At 39.4% G+C, this 14273-nt stretch overlaps 1 protein-coding gene across 5 annotated transcripts in view; it reads left to right on the top strand.

Annotated features, from left to right (window-relative positions):
- CTCF (CCCTC-binding factor) overlaps positions 1-14273 on the top strand; it is a 48034-nt gene that overhangs the window by 11717 nt on the left and 22044 nt on the right. For 3 of the 5 annotated variants that reach the window (XM_087420103.1, XM_087420101.1, XM_087420102.1), the window contains exon 3: positions 4182-4402. The exons of the other annotated variants lie outside the window; for them this stretch is intronic. In XM_087420103.1, the coding sequence (XP_087276229.1) occupies positions 4319-4402 (84 nt within the window). In that variant the 5' untranslated portion in view covers positions 4182-4318. The remainder of the gene's footprint in view (positions 1-4181; positions 4403-14273) is intronic. 5 annotated transcript variants of the gene reach the window in all.

The raw sequence follows: 14273 nt of genomic DNA, 5'->3' as shown, positions 1-14273 counted from the left end.
GAAGGAGCCAGTCTGGTAGATTGTATCTTATGTTCGTGGCATTTTTGCCTGCTGCAGGGATTCCTCTTTAAATTTCTTAGACTTCAGATGTAAATGCCACTCAGTAAAGTGGTGTGCGTTAGCCATCTGCATCTAAATAGGTTTCAGAGACTTCTGCCTGATTTACAGACAAGGGGGCTGCAAAGCTAGAGAACCATCTTTTGCTCTATCCTTTTGTACAATTTCCTGTCTGATTTTTTTAGCTGGAAAATAGTGGTACTTGTTCCCTTCTTACTTATAAGGATGGATCTAATTGATAACCCAAAAGAAGTTTAGGATGTTAAAGCCAAACGAAATTTTAAGTCATCTGGCAATCCTCTCATTTTACAGATAAGAAAGCTAAGAGGCAAAATGATTTACCCTGGTCGTGGATGTAAGACAAGCACTTCTGCCTTTTTTTATTCTTCCCCAGACTGGCTCTGAATAGTCTCTGGGTTTCATAGAATATCCTGCTGCATTTGGTTCTTCAGCGAATTATTTGATATATATTTGGTTTTTTTAGATCTCTTTTGACAGAGAAACATACATCAGTGTATATCTCTAGAAAAACAATGTGGAGACTGTACGTTACTGCTCTCGAGTATAGTACACCTGTGCACTGGCACACATGAGGTTTTCAGTATGTAGTTGTCAGTGTTTTTTAATATTGTCACCAACTTAAAATTTGTCCATGTATACAATGCAAATGCATTACTAGGCTGTGGCTGCCTCTAATACTAAAGTTTGGTATCTAATACCAGGGCTCTTAGGATTTTGAGCTTATTATTCATCTCTTTCTGTATAACCCAGGACTTTTTCAGAATCCTCCAGTAATTTCTCTGTGGTAAGAACAGACCATCCTTGGAGGCCAGTGTTGGTTAGCACCTCTATTTTTTATTTTTATTTTTGATTGATTGATTGGTTGGTTGGTGAGGAAGATCAGCCCTGAGCTAACATCTGTGCCTATCTTCCTCTATTTTGTATATGGGATGCCGCCACAGCATGGCTGGATGAGCAGTGTGTACGTCCACACCGGGGATCCAAACCTGCGAACCCTGGGCCGCTGAAGCGGATCGCGTGAACTTAACCACTACACCACTGGGCTGGCCCCTCTATTTTTAATATAGTCCAGTTGGGCTACCGAAAGTTCTACATTATTTCAGCACACTACTTTGTATTTGTTTAGATAAACTCTGGTATAACAAAACTCTGGCACAGCATAGTAATATCATATATCGTAAAGCAGGTACGAGGTATTTTACATTCACAGAGGTATGATACAGAACTATTATTTATTAATAGAAGATACCCCAATTGTTTTTAGTATTTCTTGTGTTTCTGTTTTATTTGTTTCTTATGAGTTTCTATTCCTATTTAAAATATTTTGTTGTACCTGTATGTTGAGACTATAAAAATAGTCACTTGGTTTCCTCTTGGGAATAAATTTATAGTATTTTTTTCTTTCTGGCACCTCATCAGACAAGGTCTTTGTTTGCTTCTTCTCCTCTCCTTGTTGTGTCTTTTGGGTATTTATAAATATATCATTCTCCCCTCAGTTTCTTGGTTAAGCTATTGCTTGTATTTCCTTCTTTCCTACGTTTGTTTCCATATTTCTAAAGAGTAACCAACTTGACAGATTACTTGTTTTCATAATCTTAGTTCAAAGTAGCATTTTGTTTCTCTTGTTTAAACTTCTGTACGTCTGTGTCCTTATACACGTAATATCTTTTTTCTGTTTTTCACATTTCTTTTGTTCTTTCTGTCTACTGAATAACACTTTGACTGTTATCCATATTTTATGCTATTATACTATTTACTCACCAAGGATGTCTTACTCTTTTTTTGACTGCAACTATTTCTTGATCTTTGTTCAAAGACATTACATTGCCATTTATTATTACCATTGTTATGCCTTTGATACAAGTGTGCATTGTTAAATTTAAGCTGTTAGCTTCTGATTTAACATTGAACTTTTAGGAGACCTCATTTACCAAATAAAAATGGTCTTGGTTCTACCAAGTAGCCTTCATGAGTGAGTACTGGGTTATTTATAGAGATCATAGAGCACTGGCCACCTGGTCACTGAGACACGTTGCAAAGACATGAGTTTGCTCTGTTATGTATGTCTATTTCTCTTTTTTTTTCCTTGTTTCCTTCTGTCATGTGTTGTTGGTCCATACCATCTAGAGAGATCTTTTGACACTGATGGTACACATGATAGAGGTGAAACTTGAGGACTTCCTTCTTGAGTCATACATTCCATTATTGCTTATATGGGAATCATATTAGTTTTGAGGTAGGCTTTGTAGATACTTATCTAAATAAACCAATTCTTTGTACTGAAGAATGAATCAAAACTTCTCATAGTAGAAAACTATGGGTATTTGAGTAGCTTAAATTTATGTAGACTCGTATTTAGAGTGAATTTACTATTGTATTTTAGGTCAGTCGCTTCCAAGCCATCGTCAGCAGAGATTCTATATCAGAATCACCTGGAGACCTTTTGAAATATGGTCACTCCCACCCTAGACCTACTGAATCAGAATCTCTGGGATCTGTGTATTTTAAAGCTGACCAAGTGATTCTGATATCAACCGGGTTTGGGAACCACTGCTCAGGTAGAATCTGCCCCAAAATCCATAGATGTGCCTGTTAGATATTCTGTAAATTCTACATTATGTGTATATAATTTATTCCTTTTTATAACACACTCATTTATTCACGGTGATAGACTTGCCATAGATCCCTAGCCTTTCTCATATTCCCAGTGATGAAAGATTGTAGGACTGCTCCAAAGACAGTGTCACTCTAAGCTGCTTTCAGGGATATGGGCCTGGAGCAGGACAAGGAGGGATCTGGTGGTCCCTGACATAGGCACCCTGGGGAGAACAAGGAGAAGTGAAGCAGTAGGTTGCTGTATGCCAGCAAAAGTGTCATTCAGGCTGTAGAAAGCAGAAAGGGACAGCATGTGGTTGGGAGGCAGCCTCCAGTCACTACTCTAGCACTAGCATATTGACTCCCAGATAAGCTTTGTCTTGTTTCATGTATAAATGTTCAGTAAGTGAAATAAACAGGCTACATAATGAGGGGCTAGAACATGGCCTCTGAAACCAGGTCGCAGTAATAAATTTGGGATGGTTTAGTACAGTTTCACTCGGTTATGTTGCATATTTTTGCACAAAATTTGTCTAATTCCATACATATTTAAGTTTTCACATATACTGTTGCCTCTGCTAGAATGCTCCTCTCTACTTGAGTTTGCCTGGCAAGGTGCATCTCATCCTTTAAGATCCAGCTTTAGCAGTTCCTCTCCTTGAAGCCCTCCTTCACCCTCTTAAGCCATCCTTTGTGCATGTGTGGTGGGAAGCATGTTAATGCTTGTTACAGCACTCATCATACTATATAGCTGCAATCTGTTGCTCTTTCTGTCTCCCTGCCAGATGAGGAGCTCCCTGAGATCCCAGACCTGTGCAGTTAGGATTTTTTCTTCAAGTAGTTCAAAGGGAAATTCACCTCTCTGTACCCAGCATTGGGTATCTTTTGATGAAAGAATTATTAGATTAGCCTTCCCTTTTTTTTTTTTTGGTCAGGGAGATTGGCCCTGAGCTAACATCTGTTGCCACTCCTCCTCTACTTTATATATGGGATGCCACCACAGCATGGCTTGATGAGTGGTGTGTAGGTCAGCGCCCAGGATCTGAATGTACAAACCCTGGGCTGCCCAAGTGGAGTGTGCAAACTTAACCATTATGCCACCAGGCCAGCTTGTAGTTTAGCCTTTCTTATTATTTGTAGCAAAAGAACTCTTTCACCTCCTTCTGTGGTAGTTTCACTGTTGCCATTACAAATTATTAGTAATTTCCTAGTTCAAAAGTCCTTAAATAGATTTTTTTCAAGTAGCTGTTAGAATAATTGTTTTGTTTTAACTGTACCTTTTAATATTAGCAAATGTTGAAATGGACTGTTAAAAACTGGGATGTTCTTAACTTTTTTTAACTTAAAGAGATACGGTTTTATTTCCCCGTTAATTACATCTCAAAAAAAAAAAGCCTCAGCTGCTCTTTTTATTTTTATTTATTTATTTTTTTTGAGGAAGACTGGCCCTGAGCTAACATCTGTTGCCAATCTTCCTCTTTTTTTTTTTTCTTTTTTTCTCCCCAAAGCCCAAGCACACAGCTGTATACCCCAGTTGTAGGTCCTACTTCTTCCATGTGAGACACCACCCTAGCATGGCTTGATGAGCGGTGAGTAGGTCCACGCCCAGGATCCGAACCTGCGAACCCCAGACCACCGAAGCGGAATGTGCAAACTTAACTGCTGTGCCACCAGGCCGGCCCCTCAGCTGCTCTTTTTGAAGTTAATAGACAGAACAGGCAAGAGAAAGGTGTGTACATGTGACTGAGTAGGTGAGTGCTACTTGAGATAAAGGCTGCTTCCGTATCTGGTCGCCCTGAAATAAATGGTCAGTAATATTTTTCTGCTTCTTAGACTGAGTCATCCTCTCCACCCAGCTCCTCCCCATTCTTTATTGTAGTCTGCAACTTGCCTGGTACTGGTTCACAGCTAATTAATGGTCATGATACTTTGCTTTGATGTATCTTAAGCTCTCAGATAAGATGATGGTGTATATTTTTTCAGGAATAGCAGAATAAAATGGTTATTTTATTTGACTTTTTAAACCTAACTTTTGTTCCAGAAGGGTGAATAATTTGTATTCTTTTTGGCTAGTGTCCTGCATCTAATGAAAGTCCCTTAGCTTTTCTGATCATTCTCAGGAGAAACTACTTATTTTTAATTCCTTTCTTTCCCTTGTTATAATGGCACGTAGTGTTCCCTACAGTCAGAATACTGGACTAGATTTTTCAGTCTCCTGGGTAAAAACATTCTCGTAATTTAAAGATCTAGAAAAGAGAAAGATACAAGATATCTCCTCTCTTCTCTGCCTTCTAATGATATCTGATGGTTTGTTTTGAGGAGTCTGAAGGTGAGTTATTAGGTGACCTTCATGTTAGACTGTTTGAGAATTGCTGTGGCTTATGGAAGCTCATGGGGACTTGGGGCTGCTATTTTTCGCTAAGAGTGTAGACAGTCTTCTGATCTGCTCCAGGAAATAAGTTGGGGTTTTTAGTAATCAGTTGTCCCGTGTAAAGGATGGTAGTATATTAAACAAAAAGTTGTAGTGGTTTTATTTATAAAATAGTCTCCTGGAAATCATCCTTCTCAACTGTCTTATTCTCAGTATGCGTGTATTATTCTTAGTATGTGTATGTTTTATAATAACCAATCTCCCCAAATGACTAAACTCTGCAGTGGTAAGTATAAAAGGTTATTTTGGTTGTTTTCCTTTGGGAAATACCTGACACATTTGCTATACAGCTGTATAATCAGGTGATTAATTACTAAGTCTTAATGTCTTCAAAAATTAGTATATTCACAATTAGCTTTTATTTTTATATGGCAGGATTTTTTAAATCTCACCTATAATTGTGTTGTTAGGACTTTTAATTTTTCTCTGTTTAAGAAATGACACAAACATAGCCATAAAGGAAATAAATTCGTATGGTTAAGCTTCTGCTTAGCATACAAACAGTGTTTTGTCTTTCCGTGTTCCCTTTCTATTCTTGTCATGTGCAGGAACCATTTATACCAGTTTCATATAACAGTGACACCGAAACTGAGTATCTACTGTTTACCTAATACCCTTTTGTATTCATTGATACAGAGGATACGGAAGTAAAAGGCATAATTCCTGCCCTTAACAAAAGCTAATAATCTATTTGGGGGAAAGATACAGACATAGAATAGTATACTACAGTGAAAACAAAACAAACAGACTTGAGGTCAGTCTGCACTGGTCAAGTTTGAGAAGGCTTTGATATAGGGGATGATTTATGCTGAGAGGGGATAAGACAGTAGGCACTTGTGTGGACGATGCCCCAAAAGTGAGGTTGGGTGGGTGGAAACGATGGAAACAAATTGTACAGAGCTCTGGGAGCAAAGCTGAAGAGTTTGGAGTTAATTCTGAAAGCCTCAACCGTCATGAGTTTTTGCGCCTCGTTGCAGGAAGGTTTAGTCTGGCGGCAATATGCTGGACAGACTAGTAAGAGACCAGCCTGGGAGGCTGTTCTGTTCCTTTTTGGCTCTTCTTTTTCTTTTTCATTCCTGGATTTGGTCAGTCACCAGATTCTGTCAGCTGATTGCTGCCTTCATCCTACAGAAATTCAGTAGTTTTATCAAAGAAGTCATTTTGTGGGAAAAATTTATCTAAGGCTGTGATTAGAATTCTGGGAAACTGAAAGGTTATATATTTGTTCAGCTAACATGTATTCATTGCCTTCTAGGGTGGCCTATAAGTATGCGGAGTAGCACAGTAGCCAGGCTCTGTGTGTGCATTGTTTTATTTAATCTTTATGATAGCCTATGAAGTGGATACCATTATTAACCCTGGGTTGTAGAAAAGGAAACTGAGTCACAGATGGGTAGCCTATCTCACTACAGGTCACATTGCTAGTAAGTAGAAGAACCAGAGTTGGGATGTAGGTCTCTAGCTGGAGAGCCTAAGCTCTTAAGGGCTATTCCATACTACTTCTCCTGCTTTTTTTTTTTTAAATATGGAATGAGCATTTTCCTCAAATTAAGTATTATATTAAAACATGATTTTTTTTTCTTTTTTTTTGGTGAGGAAGATCTGCCCTGAGCTAACATCCCTTGCCAATCTTCCTCTATCTTGTATATGGGATGCCGCCACAGCATGGCTTGATGAGCAGTGCGTAAGTCTGCACCTGGGATTCGAACCCGAGAACCCTGGGCTGCCAAAGCAGAGCACATGAACTTAAGCACAGTGCCACCAGGCCGGCCCCAAAACGTGACATTTTTAATGTCCGCTTAATATTCCATTTTGTGTATATATCATCATTTACCAGGTTTAACTATTAGGTTGTTTATAATTATTCACTTTGATTAATAATGTCCTGATAATCTTGGTGTTCATCTCTGATTATTTCTGGGCATAAAGTCTGAAATGGAATTACTGGATCACAGTTTGAATATTTTAAAAATTCTCAGGCCAGCCCCGTGGCTTAGCGGTTAAGCGTGCACACTCCACTACTGGCGGCTCGGGATCGGAACCCCGGGCGCGCACCAACGCAGCACTTCTCTGGCCGTGCTAAGGCCGCGTCCCACATACAGCAACTAAAAGGATGTGCAACTATGACATACAACTATCTGCTTGGGCTTTGGGAAAAAAAAAAAGGAGGAGGATTGGCAATAGATGTTAGCTCAGAGCCGGTCTTCCTCAGCAAAAAGAGGAGGATTGGCACAGATGTTAGCTCCGGGCTGATCTTCCTCACAAAAAATAAAAAATAAATAAATAAATAAAAATAAAAATTCTCGATTCATATCACCAGTCACCTTGCTGATTTCACTGCACCATGACCAACACTGGGTATTTTCCTTTTAAACAGCCTTAGCAGTTTAATAGAGGTAAAATGCTGTCACATTATTTTAATTTGCATTTCTTTTAGTGTTAAGGAGATTTGATTTTTTTTCTTATCTGCCATTTGTATTTCTTTGAGTCATCTATTTATGTCCTTTGCCCAGCTTTGTCTTTTGGTGGTTATCTTTTTCTTATAAATTTTATAATTACTTATATAGTAAGGATGTTAAATCCTTTGTGATATATACTGCAAATACTTTTTTCTTATTGACCATTTTCTTTTTAATTTTGTTCAACATGTTTTTATCATATATAAGAATTTTTTTTTACTTTAAGGTGGTCAAAATTTCAATAATTTCCTCTGATTTCTCCTATTATTTATGTGTCTAAGCACAAAGCCTTCCTCATTCTGAGATCAAGTTATTCACTTCTTTTTTCAAGATTTTTTTGGTTTGGTTTGGTTGTTAATGTCTCTTTATCTCGTATGACAACAGAATGTATTCCCAGTGGATTAAAGATATAACTCAATATTTTCCAAATAGTTACAGTTTTTCTGGCACCTTTTATGAAATAATCCTCTTTTCCCCACTAATTTAAAATGACAACTTTTTATAAGCTAAAGGTTGTTTCTAGGTTCTGTCTTCTGTTTTAAATTGGTTGTCTGTGATACAGTACCATACTGTATAATATGTTAATATTTGGAAATAGAAAGTTACCTTCATTTTTCAGAAATTATATTGCTGTCCTCAATATCTTGTTTATTTTTCAGATAGATTTTGAAAATTACTTTATATAAAGTAAAACGAATTACCATCTTTACAGTGTTTGGCTTTTCTGATCATGGATGTAAATAGTAGTGTCCCTGTTTAGTGAGGTCTTTTATGCCTCCTGTAAGAGTTTTTGTAATCTTCACATAGGTCTGCAAATTTTTTTTTTTTTAAGATTTTATTTATTTATTTTCCCCCAAAGCCCCAGTAGACAGTTTTATGTCATAGCTGCACATCCTTCCAGTTGCTGTATGTGGGACACGGCCTCAGCATGGCCGGAGAAGTGGTGCGTCAGCGCGCGCCTGGGATCCGAACCCGGGCCACCAGCAGCAGAGCGCGTGCACTTAACCGCTAAGCCACGGGGCCGGCCCATGGTCTGCAAATTTTGAGTTGAGGTTATTTTTATTTTGATATGCTGGTTAAGAATGGCATTTCTATATATTTTTCTGTATTTTCTATTTATTGAATATGTATGTATATATAATTTCAAGTTTATTTATAGCCCATTTTGTTCCACAAAGAATTTGAAGAAGTGTATAGAAAATACAAATAATAAATGATATAAAGTCATAACCCCAGAAAATACAAATTAGAATAGAAAGTTATTACATAGTTTAAGAGGAAAAAAAATGGGTCAAAGTGTGGCCAACTAAAAATATGGTAACATGATCCTGTTACATAGGTCTCACAATGAAAGAAAAAAATTTCTTACCTGAAGAAAAGCTTTTCTAGTCCTGTAACTCCAAATGAAATTTCTCCCACGTATCCTTGAGTGTAAGCTAAGGGCATGATGCCAAAACAAAACTTGGAGTAAAAGCTGTTCTGTAGGGGATAAGGCCATGTGACCCAAGTATACCCAGGTTTCTGATAGTCTGGCATAATTCTGGGATAAAGCCTATAATAGAATGCTGAATTCCACAGGGAGGTCAAGTTAGATAAGTACATAAAAGTCTTCTTTGGATTTACCAATTAAGGGCCATTGGTAGTCTCAGAGCAGTTCAATATAATATTGGAGAACAGAAACTAGAGTGGTGAACTGAGACGTGGAAGAAATTAAGGGGTGGAGACAGCTAGTGTGGCGTTGAGCATGGAGGAAATACAGAGATGGCAGATGCTACATTGTCAAGTGGGGTTAAGGGGAGTTTTAAGATGGGAAAGATTTGAGCAACATAGAGCTGGCAGAGAAGAGACTGAGGCAAGAGGGGGAGGGCTGATCCAGCAGACTCCCCGGGATGCAGGCCAGGCTGTTGGTGTAGGAGCATGGGCAGACCTCAGGGGCCTTTGTGTTAGAGGCTAGGCCTCTGCATCCTCCCACTGAGCCACTCAGCAGGGGCAGGGAAGTGCTCAGGTGCCAGTTTTCCTCTCTTCCAGCTCCCTCACCCCCATGTACCAGGATCACCTTGCCTTCGTCTGAGGGAACCTCCTCCTGCCCCACCCTCTACCCGGAAGTTGATCAGATGATTAAAAAAAAAAAGTTCCTTGGGCCGGCTCCGTGGCTTAGCGGTTAAGTGCGCGCGCTCTGATGCTGGCGGCCCGGGTTCAGATCCCGGGCGCGCCCCAAGGCACCACTTCTCCGTCCAACCCGAGGCCGAGTTCCACGTACAGCAACTAGAAGGATGCGAACCTATGACATACAACTATCTACTGGGGCTTTGGGGGGAAAAAACTGAATAAATAAAATCTTTAATAAAAATAAAAATAAAAAAACGTTCCTAAGCTTCACTTTTTCACCAAGATGACAGGGAATACAGGAAGGATGTGCTTCAGAATTCCATTTTATATGTGATACTGCGGCTCAGAGGACTAACCCACTTTGCCAAGCTCATTTGGTTGGTTAGTGATGGATTAGGGACTAGAGTCCAAGTTTCTTTATTCTTTATCCAGTGCCGTTGAGTTGAAGGTGATAGCCAAACATCTACATAGATATCCTTTACGCAGTGAAACTGGGGGGTTGCAGATGTGGATTTGAGAGACCTCTGTGTAGAGAGGGCTGAAGTAAAAAGGCTAGTGAAAGGAGTGGCTGCAGAGAAAGGAAAAGAGCCTTGATGTGCTGAGGGGCTGGTGGAGGAGCTCTCGGAGACAAGGGAAGAGACCTAGGAAAGGCAGGAGCCCAGGGAGAAAAGAGGCTGATGAAGGAGGGATATGGGTTTCATATGTCAGAAACGAAAGTTGAGAATGACGGGAATGCCTTTGGGTTGGCTCGTGTAGTTTTTAGTGAGTGGTGCTTGTGGACCAAGGAGAGGGACCACGGAGGGCTAAGGAGGGAGTGGAGTCCTTTTTAGTAAGTACAGGTTGTTAAGCTAGGAGAGTATGGCCATCTACAGGTGTATGCAAATTATATGTATAATATGATCTCATCTTTATAAAAAATACATGTCCATAAGGGGGAAAAAAAAACAGAAAACAACACCAGAGTGCTAGGTGGTTATCTCTAGGTACAGGAATTACAGACAACTTTTTGAAAATCTTTTTTATGTGCTTCATTTTTCAGATTTCTATAAATAAGCTAATATACTTTGATAATCTAAAAAAACAAATGTGTCCTGGAAGTAAATGTAAACCCCTTTGTAGTGGTGGTGGTCCACAAAAAGATTTGACAAAACCTAGCAAGTGTGGCAGACTCAAGCAAGGAGAAAAGCAGAGAAAATGAGAGAGAGGGAGAGAGGGAGGGATTAGAGAGAGGGAGGGAGGGAGGGAGACAGAGAGTGTGTGTATAAGTCTAACTAAGAAAACCGGAGTGGAAGCAGGAGGCAGAGCTGAGTCCACAGAGGAAGGGAAGAGATGGATCAGAACTATTAACAGAGTGACACAGCTAGGAAAGCACAGTCCCCACGGAGTGGGGAGAGAGACCTGGCCTAGCCTTTTAGGTTAGTTATTGATTCAAAGAAAAGACTCCCTTGTGCTGGAGGAAGTTAGGTAGAGGGATCCAGTGCTTGAGGGAATGTACTGAGATTTCTAAGCAGTGTATGGGAGAGACTGGTGGCTTGCTACTTTGTGTCTGATTTTTCTCTGTAATATAGAAGCTACTGCTTTAAAGACGGTGAGTCTATGCTGATGTTCATCGACCTTATGCCATGTGTTTTTTCACAGTGAGAAAATAGTCAGCTCAACTCCCTGGCAACACAGTTGGTTTCAGTTTGTACTTCTTTGTACCAATTCTTTTTCTACCTGGTTTATAATTCCATGACTTCTTTTAGGTCAGACTTGGTTACTTACAAGCAATTTCTGACATTTTAACTTCTCAAATTCTGGCAGAGACAAGATGGATTTTTCTGTGTTCTTCAAATTGTGTGCTGCAAAACTCCACAGTTAGATTAAATGTTTTTCCTCCCAGTTTTATTATTGAGGATACCTAAATAGCCTGGGATTATGTAGTGATTCTCTGGCAGGGCCAGCATTAGAATTTACAGCTCGTGAATTTTTGTTCTTTGTCCTTTGACACTTTTCCAAAGAGTGTCACCGAGGTGGATGGGGCTTTTTCTCTGTTCCCTAACTCCAACATTTGGAATTATCATCATCTTTGCTAGGGTACTAATTTGGGGATCTTCATGTCCTAGAAAACTCTCTTTAAAAAAGAAATGTGTGAAGAGTAATGGTATAAAGTAGTACTTCTCAAATTTTAATATATGAAACCATATGGGGATCTATTAAATTGCAAATTCTGATTCTGTGGGTCAAAGGTGGGGCTTGAAGTTCTGTGTTTCTAACAAATTCTAAGATTTTGCCAGTGCTGCTGGTCCTGGGACCATACTTTGAATAACAAAGGTATAAAGCTGTGCTGAGGGCCGGCCCTGTGGCTTGGTGGTTAAGTGCGCGCGCTGCGATGCTGGTGGCCCGGGTTCGGATCCCGGGTGCGCATCGAGGCACCACTTCTCCGTTCATCCTGAGGCCGAGTCCCGCATACAGCAACTAGAAGGATGTGCAGCTACAACATACAACTATCCACTGGGGCTTTGGGGGGAAAAAATAAAATAAATAAAATTAAAAAAAAAAAATTTAAAAAAAAAAAAAAAAAAGCTGTGCTGAGTCGCCCCTAGCCACATGTGGCTGTTGAGAATTTACAGTGTGACTAGTTCAAATTTAGGTGTACTGTAGGTGTAAAATATATACCAGATTTCAGAGACTTATGAAAGAAGAATATAAAATACCTCAATTTTTTATATTGATTACATCTTGAAATGTTAATATTCTGGACATATTGAGTTAAATAAAGTATATTACTAAAATTAATTTCACCTATTTCTTTTTACTTTTAAAATATGGCTACGGGGCCGGCCCCGTGGCGTAGTGGTTAAGTGCACGCGCTCCGCTGCTGGCAACCCGGGTTCAGATCCCAGGTGCGCACAGATACACTGCTTATCAGGCCGTGCTGTGGCGGTGTCCCATATAAAGTGGAGGAAGATGGGCACAGATGTTAGCCCAGGGCCAGTCTTCCTCAGCAAAAAGAGGAGGGTTGGCATGGATGTTAGCTCAGGGCTGATCTTCCTCACCAAAAAAAAAAATATATGGCTGCTAGAAAATTTAAAATTATACATATGTGGCTCACATTTGTCGCTTCCATTATATTTCTATTGGATAATGCTAGTATAGAGCATTCCTATCCCAAGAATAATCCTTCAGAACAATATTGATGGTATAAAAGTAATTATAGTTTGGATCATGCTTAAAGTGGTCTTTCACTATCAAAAATATGAGATCTTGTAATAAAAATGCTAGCACACTGATGCTCAGACATTTTTTATTTATAGGCAAAAATTATAAAGCACTCTACAGATGTCCCTTGACCCTCTCCTTCTGCAGTAACATTTTGTTATATTTGTCCCCACTGTTAATGGAACAGCTAGTAAGAGGCCTTTGCATTGAGCACTGTAGTATATTTCTCTTGGTTGTTGAGAACAAGGAACTGATGAAAGTAGATAATGGCAGAACAAATCAGACTGATAACCCAGCAACCCACGAGGTTTTCCATTAGCTTTGGTTTTGTTCCATGCAGATGGTGGGGTTTGCTGAATCTGTCCAAAAATGTAGGTTGCTTCAAGCCTAGCTTTTGCCCTCAAAGAGCTTTCACAAGCCAGCTGGCAAAATGGATCATTTTGAGAAAAGTTTAAGTGCAAAATACTGTGGTAATTGTATCAGCAGACACATTCAGAGAAAAGTGATGTCTAAAGAGCAACAAGTCATAAATCTGAATAGATTATCTGGGGTCAGAAACTGAGGGGCCTTGAAAGCCAGAGGGAGGGGCATTATATGTATCATGCACCTCTCCCTTTTGCAAAAATAGAGACACACTTTGTTGAGGAAATTAAGCACTATTTTTTGTGAAACAATTAAATCTTAACTTCCCTTACCCAGAAAGCATATGTGGTTTTCCATTGCCAACCATATGAGTATAGTCTTCATGTTTTGTCATTCAAGACCATCCAAATTATGGCCGTAACCAACACATCTTTCTCCTATCTCTTTCTACCCTTTCCTTTGTCCTGTGCTTTAAGCCAACTGTTTTATTCTTTCTCATAACCGATTCCTTCTTGTATTTATTCTACGAAAGGATCCAGTCCCTTCCCCTGCAAAATATGCACACACACCACTCTGCCTTTAAATGTCCTGCCTATGTTTCGGGGTTCCATTCAGATTCCACATTTATGAAGCATCTTGATCTCACACTTGGTTAGGTAGGGTTCTCCAAACCTACCTATTTTTATCTTTGACCCTTGTACCTATTCCATCCCTTATGTTAGTAACTCCTACAACGCAAGACCAGGCCTTGCCCATCTCTCTATAGTATTTGTACTGCCTTGCAGGTGGTCCTGGCTTAAGAAGCTTTCTCTTGACTGCTAAAATGGATACAATGTTAAGGTGCCCAGACAGAGAATTGGAGAGAGAATTGGAGAAATCTGCCTCTAATAGAAGTATCAAAAGCTTTGAGACTAGGGCAAGAATACAGAACACTTTAAATTTTAATTTTGAATTAACTTTGTATGTACGTGTGGGTTTTGTTAGGTCACATTATTGCTCTGAATTAGATGATTGTTCAGACCCATTTTACTCTTAGA

This window comes from Ceratotherium simum, chromosome 30 (assembly GCF_057802395.1).
Source record: "Ceratotherium simum simum isolate JZ-2026a chromosome 30, ASM5780239v1, whole genome shotgun sequence".
In the NCBI taxonomy this organism is placed as follows: Eukaryota; Metazoa; Chordata; class Mammalia; order Perissodactyla; family Rhinocerotidae; genus Ceratotherium; species Ceratotherium simum.
Note: the sequence above shows the minus strand (reverse complement) of the source record. Positions and strands in the feature narration are given on the sequence as shown.